Below are 13,717 nucleotides of genomic sequence, written 5' to 3'. Positions count from 1 at the left end.
ATTAAAATGCATAGATAAAATAAGAGGGTAATCAGACAAAAAGGTCCATGTTAACGGTAATTGAGTTGACCCTAATAGCTGTTTACAGATCATCAGAGATCTTCTCCTCATTATATGTGACCATATATCAAATATGATTGTATAATCTGACATAAAGTAATTGAGTTGACATCTTATAACCAATAGAATGTGAATAAGAATAAGAATTTTATTGGTCTAAAATCCAAACAATAGGATTGTTACTAAAATACTAAAAAAAAAAACACCAAAAAACCCAAACAAACAGACAAACAGGCATATTAATTACAAAACTATAGACATTAAACACTACATACATGTAGCATTGAAAGAAAAAAATATACAGATTATTAATATTAATTATAATACTATTTTTAACAGCATGCCTCCTCTTGAAAATTATCAATTCAAATATTATGCTTATAAATAACATTATAAGTTAAGCCATCAATTACAGTTCATATATTGACATTATAATTGTTTCTCTCATTAAACATTTCATTTATATAGTTAACAATGATAAGTAAATAATCACAATTCTTTGCAGGAAAATATAAAATCAAATTTGTTTTCTTCACTCATTAAATTAAATTTCATTAAACATTTTGATCCTAGTTTTATTAATTTCTGAACAGGTTATGATAAAATGAAATTCATCTTCCACCTCTTTATGGCATAAAGGACATATTCTATTTTCTAGTATCTACTGCATTCAACAGCCAGCATACTATTTTAGCATAATTTTTTATAACATTTTTATCGAAATTCAATAAAAGGTACTTTTCTAGTTCATACTTTGCTTTAAATTTTATGTAGGTTCTTAGTTTATTTCCATTTATTGAATTATAATCATTAAAGAGACAATTTTTCCAAAATGTAATGAAATTTCATTGAGCTTCCTCACGATGGCTAAAAGTAATCTTTTTTTAGAAAAGGTACATTGATTTTCCCAAACATGAGTGAAATTCAATTTTGAAAGTAGCATTTTAACTTTTGAAGCAAATCCATCATTTAACTGCTTGTTAGCTTTATAAACATAACATAATAAAGACTCATTTTCATTTAACTGTAAAATATGTAACCAAAATCCTACAGAAGACTTTAGGGCCTGTATATATGTACCAATAGGGTACATTCCAAATTCAGTTAAAACAGCTTTATTTACTGCCTTTGAATTAATATTTAGAAGACCTTTTGCAAAATTTGATCTGGAGTTTTACTGATTCCATATTACATATAACCAATAAGACTAACAGACTAAGGGAAAGAGGGGCAAAAAAAAGGTCAAATACTAAACAACTTTGCAAACATGAACCATGTAGAGCGGAGAATACAAAAAAGTTGGGGTCCTTCCCAGATACTCCTTTACCTTAGAGAAAACATGACAAAATCTTATTATTTCTTTCTATTTGAATGATTTGTAAAAATCTACAGGGGTCTGAAAACAAAGATACCAACAGAATTTTTATGAGGAAATGATGATTTTTATAATGAAGTGAACCAGTTCAACATGTACAACATCCTATAAGTTCATCGCCACCTTCTGCACCAAGAATCAAAGTAAACAATCATTATAAAATACTAACATTTTATATTTTTATAAGTGTCTATCTTGTTTGATTAGAGTATCCCTACAATAATAACAAATTAAAGATTAATGAATTGCTCTGAGAATCCGGTAACAAAATAAACATATAATAGGATTCTGTTGTATATCAAGATTCTTGTTTTTTTTGTTTTTTTCTGAATTTTAACTATGACGATGCATGGTATGTGAAGAGAAAGAACAGCAAATTATAAAAAGAGAGAGAGAACTGCAAAATTACTTGCAAAATGCAAAAAAAATTGCACAAAAGACAACAAAAGCATGAGAAAGAGAATATAAAAGAAGATGTGGTATGATTGCCAATGAGACAACTATCCACAAAAGACCAAAATGAGGTCGATTTTATGCTAACTTGCAGATTTTGGTTCAAATTTCACAAGGTTATAATCACCCAAAGGATGAGAAAATCATTGAGGCAGTGGTATAATTGTTAATAAATATCACAATGTGTGTCTAATTCCCAAAAGGTTAAAAAAAAAAAGGCAGATGCTTTCGCAACTTGGATCAAAACAAAAAATATTCATGGACATCATAAATCTCTCAAATAACATCCTAATAGATAATCACAAAACATGTACATTAATCTGTCAGATACAAGTATTTATATTTTTGAACTTGTCTTACATATTTGCTTTAGGCCTTCTAAGTAACTTTTTGTTTAAAAAAAGTAAAGTGTGGACACAGAGATATGACTGCCTGTTTGTAATTTTGAAAGTACAATGTATAATTCAAAGGAAAGGAGAAGAATACCAAAGGGAAATTTCAACTCACAAGTCTTAAACAGACATAACGACCCTGCATACCCGAGGTATCCACCTTATGGACTCTACCGTACTACAGATTTACCAGGCATTGGTTCACTTTTGTTTGTATTAAAACAAACAAATGGTGTCACAAAAAAGCTACCAACTTTTAATTGCAAAATGTTCAAAATCAATGAACCATTACTGAGAAAGTGGATAAACACATTAATCTGAATGGAAATGGTATATGCCAATACTAATATAGCTGACCTGACCAAATAACATTAGTGGTTTCCTTAAAACAAGTAAACTGAACAAGTTTCAAAGTTTATAGACTGTGAATGTGAGGGTCGGTATCATATGATCTTCGTGGAATTAAGATGTGTCAATGCTTATACAACATCATACTAAATATCCATGGGTAACCGTGAAGACATGAATTACAAATTGTTGTTTCTAAGTATTTATTTCTTTAATTTAAAAATGACTGAATAAGGGCTGTTTTCACATGAATTTGCCTTTAGATATTGAAAATAATATGGGGACGAAGTCCCAAATAACAGTAGAAAATTCAATAAAAAAAAAAAAAATCTGGAAAATTTTCTCGAAATTTTCATTGTACTAAAGTACTCAAAATCGTTCAAACTTTTTTATGTCATTTTGAACTCCCGCATCTGCGCTGAAATCTACAATGTACTTCCTTTTTCCGATCTCGTTTGCATGAAACTTTGAGTAAAATATATATTTATCAGTCTAGTATAAAATAGGAAGGAACGCATTTCATTATTAATAATTCCTTCATATAAAAAAACGTTACCTAATGATAACGTTTCTTTGTTTACATTGCATATGACGTCATAACTTTAATAATGTCACAACTAAAATCCCTAACAACAGAACCAAAATCGGAAACGTTACGGTATTTCTATTTTGAAATTAAGATATGTTTGAATTAAAAAACTAGAGGCTCTAAAGAGCCTGTGTCGCTCACCTTGGTCTATGTGAATATTAAACAAAGGAAGCAGATTGAAAATTGACTACAAAGGTCAATAACTCCTACAGGGGTCAACTGACCATTTCGTTCATGTTGACTTATTTGTAGATCTTACTTTGCTGAACATTATTACTGTTTACAGTTTACCTATATCTATAATAATATTCAATATAATAACCAAAAACAGCAAAATTTCCTTAAAATTACCAATTCAGGGGCCGCAACCCAAAAACAGATTGTCCAATTCATCTGAAAATTTCAGGGCAGATAGATCTTGACCTGATTAACAATTTTACTTCATGTCAGATTTTCTCTAAATTATTTGGTTTTTGAGTTATAAGCCAAAAACTGCATTTTACCCCTATGTTCTATTTCTAGCCCTGTCGGCCATCTTGGTTTGATGGCCAGGTCACCGGACACATTTTTTAAACAAGAAACCCCAAAGATGATTGTGGCCAAGTTTGGATCAATTTGGCACAGCAGTTTCAGAGAAGAAGATTTTAGTAAAAGATATATAAAATTTACGAAAAATGGTTAAAAATTGACTTTAAAGGGCAATAACTCCTAAAGAGGTCAACTGACCATTTTGGTCATGTTGACTTATTTGTAAAATCTGACCTTGCTGAACATTATTGCTGTTTACAGTTTACCTATATCTATAATAATATTCAATAAAATAACCAACCAGATGCTCCGCAGGGCGTAGCTTTATACGACCGCAGAGGTTGAACCCTGAACGGTTGGGGCAAGTATGGTCACAACATTCAAGCTGGATTCAGCTCTAAATTTGGATTGTGATTAAATAGTTGACACAGCATAGGTTTCTGACACAGAATGAATGTTTTCTAATGAACTTAAAATTTTTGTTTTCTCTTAGAGCAATTCACTATGCTGTTGAATATTAATCCTCTCAAAAAAAAAATTATGTCAAAATTTTTCATTTCAATTGAGAAAATTTAACCCAATTTTTTTAATCACATCCCCCTTTCCCTTATTCCAAATTAATCTCAATAAAATTTCTAATGGAGTTTGCAACAATAACTACTCATTTAAATACATCATAAAATATTAAGATGTAAAAAAACTGCTTGTTATCACTGAATGGTAAAGATTATTTAAATTTACCAGTTGGTGGTAAAAAGTGAATATGACAGTTCTTGTCCATTCGTTTTTGATGCGTTTTGTTTTTTGATTTTGCCATGTGATTATGGACTTTCCAAATTGATTTTCCTCTGAGTTCAGTATTTTTGTGATTTTACTTTTTTTTTTGTATATAACAAAGATTTGAGTTGATTCTGGACAAAGAAAGATATAACTCCAATTAAAAAATAATATTGCTATTTCACAATATTGGGCAATTAGATATTTCTTGCTTACTATTCTGGACAAAGAAAGATAACTCCAATTAAAAAATAATATTGCCATTTCACAATATTGGGCAATTAGATATTTCTTGCTTACTATTCTGGACAAAGAAAGATAACTCCAATTAAAAAATAATATTGCTATTTCACAATATTGTGCAATTAGATATTTCTTGCCATTGTGCAATACTGTGCAATTGAAAAGACTTGCTATTGCACAATACTTAATATAATATTTTAGATCCTGATTTGGACCAACTTGAAAACTGGGCCCATAATCAAAAATCTAAGTACATGTTTGGATTCAGCATATCAAAGAACCCCAAGATTTCAATTTTTGTTAAAATCAAACTAAGTTTAATTTTGGACCCTTTGGACTTTAATGCAGACCAATTTGAAAACAGGACCAAAAATGAAGAATCTACATACACAGTTAGATTTGGCATATCAAAGAACCCCATTTATTCAATTTTTAATGAAATCAAACAATGTTTAATTTTAGACCTCGATTTGGACCAACTTGAAAACTGGGCCAATAATCAAGAATCTAAATACATTTTTTGATTCAGCATATCAAAGAACCCAACCGATTAATTTTTTGTCAAAATCAAACTAAGTTTAATTTTGGACCCTTTGGACCTTAATGTAGACCAATTTGAAAATGGGACCAAAAATTAAGAATCTACATACACAGTTAGATTCCACATATCAAAGAACCCCAATTATTCAATTCTTGATGAAATCAAACAAAGTTTAATTTTGGACCCTTTGGGCCCCTTTTTCCTAAACTGTTAGGACCAAAACTCCCAAAATCAATACCAACCTTCCTTTTATGGTCATAAACCTTGTGTATAAATTTCATAGATTTCTATTTACTTATACTAAAGTTATGGTGCGAAAACCAAGAAAAATGCTTATTTGGGTCCATTTTTGGCCCCTAATTCCTAAACTGTTGGAACCTAAACTCCCAAAATCAATACCAACCTTCCTTTTGTGGTCATAAACATTGTGTTTAAATTTCATTGATTTCTATTAACTTAAACTAAAGTTATTGTGCGAAAACCAAGAATAATGCTTATTTGGGCCCTTTTTTGGCCCCTAATTCCTAAACTGTTGAAACCAAAACTCCCATAATCAATCCCAACCTTTCTTTTGTGGTCATAAACCTTGTGTCAAAATTTCATAGATTTCTATTAACTTAAACTAAAGTAATAGCGCGAAAACCAAGAAAATGCTTATTTGGGCCCTTTTTGGCCCCTAATTCCTAAAATGTTGGGACCAAAACTCCCAAAATCAATACCAACCTTCCTTTTGTGGTCATAAACCTTGTGTTAAAATTTCATAGATTTCTATTAACTTTTACTAAAGTTAGAGTGCGAAAACTAAAAGTATTCGGACGACGACGACGACGACGACAACGACGACGCAGACGACGACGCCAACGTGATAGCAATACACAACGAAAATTTTTCAAAATTTGCGGTCGTATAAAAACAGCAAAATTTCCTTAAAATTACCAATTCAGGGGCCGCAACCCAAAAACAGGTTGTCCAATTCATCTGAAAATTTCAGGGCAGATAGATCTTAGCCTGATTAACAATTTAATCCATGTCAGATTTGCTCTAAATGCTTTGGTTTTTGAGTTATAAGCCAAAAACTGCATTTTACCCCTATGTTCTATTTATAGCCATGCAGTCATCTTGGTTAGTTGGCGGGGTCACCGGACACAATTTTTAAACTAGATACTCCAATGATGATTGTGGCCAAGTTTCAAATAATTTGGCCCAGCAGTTTCAGAGGAGAAGATTTTTCTAAAAGATAACTAAGATTTACGAAAAATGGTTAAAAATTGACTATAAAGGGCAATAACTCCTAAAGTGGTCAACTGATCACTTTGGTCATGTTGACTTATTTGTAGATCTTACTTTGATGAACATTATTGCTTTTTACAGTTTATCTCTATCTAAAATAATATTCAAGATAATAACCAAAAACAACAAAATTTCCTTAAAATTACCAATTCAGGGGCAGCAACCTAACAACGGAATGTCAGATTCATCTGAAAATTTCAGGGCAGATAGATCTTTACCTGATTAACAATAATACCCCATGTCAGTTTGCCCTAAATGCTTTGGTTTTTGAGTTATAAGCCAAAAACTGCATTTTACCCCTATGTTCTATTTATAGCCATGGCGGCCATCTTGGTTAGTTGGCGGGGTCATGAACACAATTTTTAAACTAGATACCCCAATGATGATTGTGGCCAAGTTTGGTTAAATTTGGCCTAGTAGTTTCAGAGGAGAAGATTTTTGTAAAAGTTAACGCCGGACGCCAAGTGATGAGAAAAGCTCACTTGGCCCTTCGGGCCAGGTGACCTAAAAAAATCAAACAGACTTCGACCCCTTTCACAGGTAATGCCTGCCTCATAAACCTTGGTAGGAAACTTGCAAAATCCATATGTAAAGCAAAGCAAGTAACTGGCCAAAAGTGATGGTACATGTAATAGCTCACACAGACAACTTAGCAAGGTGAGCTAAAGAGTCATGAAGGATCAGGATTATAAAACTTCTATATAACTGTTTCATTATACAAAAGTTTGGGCAAATTAGAGCTTTTCCCATTGCATAAAACACTCCCCTAACATTGAAGACTGTACACAGGTATAATTCAAAATGTGTTTTTAAGACTGGTGTCTCTCTACTGCTTAACACACAACTCCACTTATTATATCTTTACTGAATAACTTTATTTACATACTAAAATTAATTAACCGACAATTTAATCGAAAAGTCAACAAGTATAATTTAACCGATTTTTTTCCAATATTTTGGCAGCCATGATTTTAACCAAGTTAGAACCACTGACCTAAAATCAGCTGGATATGTACACCTGGCATATTTTATCACTTCCCTTGTTTACACAAGTGAAAGTTCTATGTCTTTGCACCTGACTTTAGAAATGTTTGCTCAGGTGCATCTCATCATTATGTAATTATTGATTTAATTTGGCTAAAGATGATAAGAAACACTTTTATTTTTGTTCTGATAAACCTGACAGGTTAGAAGTTATGTTTGATAAGACATTGATTGTTTTCAGGGTGAGGAAAGAAAGACAACTCTTACTGGCATTGTTCCCAGGAGGTCTTGGCTTGAAAATTTACTTGATAGAAGTACATTTGATCTTCTTTTTGATGTGATTTAGGATCAGATGAAAGTTGGAAAGTGTTTTGTGATGTTTAAAAACAGTTTCTTTGCATAATTAACATATATTTTGTAATTATGTCAGTCATCAGAAACTATCAGTAAAGAACAGATACATAAACGTGGCAGTTGGTTTCAGGTGTTATTTTTCTTTGCTCAAAATGAGACTTGTTATGAATGCATCAAAGTGATAAAAGATACTAATTAATTTATATTTTGCTAGTCTACTTAACATGATTTATACATAGTATATAACATATTATAACTTTTTTTAATGAGTTTATGTTAAGAGCTGATTTTTCTGTAAACGTGTAATTGCTTCAACCCTCGACACCTGGTAAAGCAACAATTCCACCTCCCTTTAACAAATAAACAGTTCAAATATTGAGTAGAGTTTTAAGTGGACTAAGAGAACCACCAGCGGAAAACTTGCAATCCTAGTCAAATGAGATTGCAGTCAAACACCTGCTACATTCGAACTCAAAACTTTAGTGTTGACAAGGCAAATGATACAAAGAGTGAATATTTCTTGTAGAAATTTCCTCTTCAAAATGTTTTTATTTCTGAGACAAATTGATCTTATATCAATGAAAACTATCAGGTTTTAAAGGAGCCATGCAGGAATAGGAAACTATTCGCGAGATGATTGATCTAAAACAGGCAGGAATTGGTCATTTTACTGCAATACTTTGACTTTGCAGAAGATATATTAAGAATACCAGGCCCATAGCCAGGAATTTCCAAGGGGGGGGTTTATTTGGACCCACAAACTCGACTTTAACAGTCACAATTCGAACAGAACATTGACTTTGAGAGTGCTTATTTGTTTTCAAGGGGGGTTCGTTCGTCCTAACCCCTGGAACTCCCCCTACGGGTATATATACTGACCTTTTTTGTTCTGTAGCTGCTTGATATTCGAGAGAAGACACTTGTTTTTCTTTTCTTCTCTTCTTTCTTTGCTAATTTCTGTTCTTCATTCAAACTTGAGCTGAAAGTGAGAGAAATAAACTAAAATGAGGGAATTCCTTTTTTTGATATCTGGCAAATGAACTATATAAATAATAATTTCAGTTACAAGATAGTTGGTAGTTTAAATTATTCATTTTTTTTAATATCTTGTTAAAGTATTCTATGTTGAGAGTATATTTGGAAGAAATGCAAATAATGATGTTTGTTCTCTAAATATGTGGAACTAAATGTGTAATCAGAGAAATAAAAATGTTCTTTCAGTAAATTAACATTTGAAATTTTCTGGAGAATACAAAGATGATGTTTAAATATTTATAAGTTTTCACGGTGAAAATTCTGTGTAAAATATATATATATATACGCATAAAAATTGCGGTTTCTATCCAACGCAATCATAGGTTTGAACATAGTTTTCAATTTAGACTTGTTTATATATATCTATATATGATGAATAAAGCAGTTCAAATTTTGTGGTCTTCTGAATTCTCTCATTCAAATCTAGAAGGTTTTTATTCTTCTCTTGTACTACCAGATTCCAATTGAAGAGGAACAGATTCAGGAGATACAGTTAGAATATAGGTTTCTCATAAAGGTACAATGTACACATTCAAGATTATGGTCTTCTCTAAGAAAGATAATATTCGATGTTTCTATGACTAACAGGTCCCCTGACTTCATCTTTTTTCCCTTTTTTTTCTGAGTTTCTTTAAATTTCGTTTTGTTTTTTTCTCTACGACACAAAGATTGGAAAACTAATATGTCACCAGCATGAAAAGGATATATGTCATTTTGAAGAATACATGCTACAAAATAAATTATCTGTCTATTTATGTAAAACATTAATCAGATTCACTGTAAAAAAAAATATAAAATAAAACATTTTCCATATAGAAGTTTAATAAACAAAAGCGTCTAAGCGGTTCTAGTGATTATGTTAGATGTAAGTGAAGCAAGCTAAAAGCAAGCTGGATAAAATGATCTGTAAGAATAAGCATAATTAACAAAAGTAACGGTAATATCCTGTTTTGTCAATGATAGAAATGAACACTGTATATATGATTGATTGATTGTTGGTTGCTTAACGTCCAGTGGCAAATATTTCATGCATATTCAGGAGGACACCGTATATATGAAATACTCTCTTACTTGTACATGAAATATTTTCTATTTAGTCCTCAATGTACCATGATATGCAGTGTTTCATTCTAAAGATTTATTGATATCTTAACTACTTCACCCTGACCACTTTCTATAGGGTTAAGCAATGTCAACATATTTAGAAAGTAGCCATGTTACAGTCAAGTAACTTATGCTCACTGTTTTTTTAATAGTTGGAGATCTTTATCAACCAAGAGTAATTATTTATTAAACATAAAATAAAAATAAAATTGAGAATGGAAATGGGGAATGTGTCAAAGAGACAACAACCTGACCAAAATGTATGACAAAAAAAATATATTTGAAAATTTCTTATGGGAACAAGTGAAAGCTAGAACTGCCTGAAATCTACCCAAACTGCAAATTTAATGAAATATTATGTATCAAGGGTAGAAAAATATTTCTATGCTAGGAAGGACAAATAAACAAACACCAGTCTTCACGCTGAGTGGCAGCCCAGGCTAGTAAAATTGCTCTCGGGCCTGTAAAAATCATATCTACAGGCCAACAGAATCTAACTAAAAAATTTCAAAACTTGAGCTCCGGGCCTGTAGATTTAAAAGTTCGTTGTGAAGACTGAAACACTGTTACCAAACCATTTAATCGGACCCACAGAATGAACAATATGCAAATATAAATTGTATACCAACTGAGCAGAACATGACAAAAGAGACAGAGCTTTGAAGACAGCCAAGGATACTGCAAACAAAATAGCACCCATTCAGGATTTATAAAGCTGTACTCAGATACAAGAAAAGTTTTTTTTTTTTTTAGAATTCTCATAGTGGTTAAAACAAAGACATAAGATTTATTCTCAGAAGCTGAAACAAAAAATACAAAGAATAAGCTAACAGATACAGTCAAGAAACTGCTACATATATATCTTGTATACTCCCACGTTGATCAGAGCTACAGTACAAGTTTTCACACCTGAATAGCATTTCACACCTGAATAGCATTTCACACCTAATGCACCATTTCAAGACTAAGGGATGCATCAACACCAAATAGTATTAAATTTTGATTCATTTCTATAAAATTATAAATCCAGGTTGGAATTTGGAGCTAATTTTCAAATGCTTGTAGAGTAAAACTTTGGTTGGCCTAATTGTTTTGTTTTTATTAACGTTTACACAATCTTTGTAATTAATATTGACATCTTGAAACAATTTATATAGGAATAGTTTAAGCTGTATATATTATATTTAAATTTGATTGGAAATTATTAAAATTACTATCGTACAATATACAAACAAAGCTAGCAAGCTAACCTAAGTCTTGCTCTACATGCATAAGGAAATTGGCACTTTAAAGGTTTAAAAATGTGAACGAACTGAAAATAAGCATATTTTTTAAAACTTGGAATAAAAAATTCTAAATTTCCTTAGCCTTGGAAAATGGTGACTTGCGCTGCCAATACACAACACACGACTTACTCATTAAGAAAATCTAACAATGAAAGTTTAGATTTCTTATTTCTATCTTCTGCCAGCATTCTGTTTGTATTTTCATCATCATCTTCCTCAATTTCCCTTTGACGACGGAACTGAGCACTATAATGTAGTATAAAGTGTGCATACATATGTTATAACAGCATATCTATATTATTTTTACTAACAGAAGCAATATTACATTACAATTCCAGGCCGTCTGCTGAATGTCTGCTTGTTGATAAAATGATCTGTTGTAAATTTTGAACTTTACTGTTGACTTTTTCTTTACAGTAATGACATAATTTTATAAAATCATATGAGACTCAGCATTAACAAACAAGGACAGATTTATGATGAAGAATGTTAATACATTGAAACAATTAAACAAGTAATTCCATTTTTATTTTCTTAGGTTATCTTCGAATGAATTTTTCTGAATACATGTCTGAAAACAGGCAAATAAATGTTGATTCAAACAGAAATAGAGATGAGATTTTTGGATGAACTACCCAATCCAGATATTAACCATTCATTTACTTTTAAATAAAATCTTAGAACAAATTTTAACATTTTTTCATCAGTTTTCTTTCTGAAAAGAGGTGTAAGTTATCAAGCAAACTTCCAAGCCTGGCCTCATGCATATCATTATTATAAAAACAAATATTGTCAAGCTATTGTTAAATATATCTTTACTTTATTTAAATATTTGTAATAGCTGGTACAATCAAACCTGTCTAAACTAAGCCCACCATAACCTACCAATGATTTCTAACATGAGGGAAACAAAAATTTATAGTATAATACTAGTTTGAATCCATATGTTAAATTATTTTCATACTGATAGGTCTATAATACTCTCTATGTTATGATAAAGTTTAAATTATATTCTTTATTTTTAATACATTATTTTAGAATATGTAGCCAAATACACATATATTTGATGGAATATACATACACTTTCATTTTATTTTAGCACAATATTCAATCAGAGGGACTTGATGATTTTATAAGTATCTTCAAATTCTGCATATTCAGAAAATAAAAAAGTTCCAAAATAACCCCACTCCACTACCCATCTTCTTCAGTTTTCTATAATTTGTAAGACGAACATTCATATGTATGAGATTTAAACATAATATTTTCGATTTCTAGTGCTCAACGGTAAACAAAACTGATTTACCCAGTTTAAAATATCAGGACAGAAAATGTGAATGAACAACTAATGTAGCTAACACCTGGAACCCCCCCCCCCCCTTTTTTTAGTATATTTCTAAATGAAACCATTCCTTATTTTACAAAATCCATATTTTGTTGCCATTGCTTTTTTTTTTATATAAAAGAACTAACACAATCTCAGATAAGGTTTTCACTTCTGTATTTTTGTAAATATTTTAATGGACGAAAATCTGTCAAAACTTGATTATTATGTATGATTTGACTATCAATCGTAATTGAAAACATTTTTCTATTTTGGGAAACAATTTAAATTATTTACTAGGAAACTAACAAATAAGACAATAGCTTATCACAACCTTATAAAATGATTCTAAGTTTCAATATTTCATACATATGTTACAAATACAAACATTTTACAAAGTACATGCATACTACTCAATAATTTTACAATAGAACAATACTAACATATTAACATTAGAACAAACACAATATCGTAACCTTATAACTAACACAGAAAGTGTCATGCAATGCCATGCAAGTGTTCACTAACTTTTACATCACTGCAAACAAGGTTTCAGTGTAAAAGCATGCGTAACTTTGCTAATTTTGCAGTAAAAACTTGCTATTAATGACAAAAGTGATCCTCTTTAAATAAAGAATACATATAGGGTTAAAAAGATCAATTTCTTCCATAGCTGACGAAGAAGTTTAACTTATGGTACAATTTTAAAGAATAGATATAAAACATAGACGTATGTATATATTAATTAAAGTTGAGAAACATACACTGAAACAATATTTCTGAATTAAGATTATTTCATTTCAAAGTTTGTTAGCTAATACTATAACATACAAAGATTCAATGCACATGCACCAAAAAATAATGTTTCCATATGAGTTAGGTCCAGAAAAAATCAAAAGACCATTATACATTTCTCCTATATCATACACTTTTATTATTAAAGCTATAAGATTGGCAATATGTTTTCAAACAGCTTTGTGTTAAAGCAAACCATATATACCGCAAGCGGTATGCTTAGAATTTTCATAACAACT

General features: G+C 30.8%; 1 protein-coding gene across 13 annotated transcripts in view; it reads right to left on the bottom strand.

The window, feature by feature from the left end:
* The window catches only part of LOC134715750 (rho guanine nucleotide exchange factor 28-like), a 137,832-nt gene that overhangs the window by 56,931 nt on the left and 67,184 nt on the right, over positions 1-13,717 (bottom strand). For 10 of the 13 annotated variants that reach the window (XM_063578151.1, XM_063578155.1, XM_063578150.1 and 7 more), the window contains 2 exons: positions 11,489-11,605; positions 8,814-8,913 (listed from right to left, as the gene is read on the bottom strand). In XM_063578151.1, coding sequence (XP_063434221.1) covers positions 8,814-8,913; positions 11,489-11,605 — 217 coding nt within the window. The remainder of the gene's footprint in view (positions 1-8,813; positions 8,914-11,488; positions 11,606-13,717) is intronic. The other 3 variants (XM_063578158.1, XM_063578161.1, XM_063578162.1) reach the window with 1 other exon arrangement.

The sequence above is a fragment of the Mytilus trossulus genome, chromosome 4, assembly GCF_036588685.1.
Source record: "Mytilus trossulus isolate FHL-02 chromosome 4, PNRI_Mtr1.1.1.hap1, whole genome shotgun sequence".
NCBI lineage: Eukaryota > Metazoa > Mollusca > Bivalvia > Mytilida > Mytilidae > Mytilus > Mytilus trossulus.
Note: the sequence above shows the minus strand (reverse complement) of the source record. Positions and strands in the feature narration are given on the sequence as shown.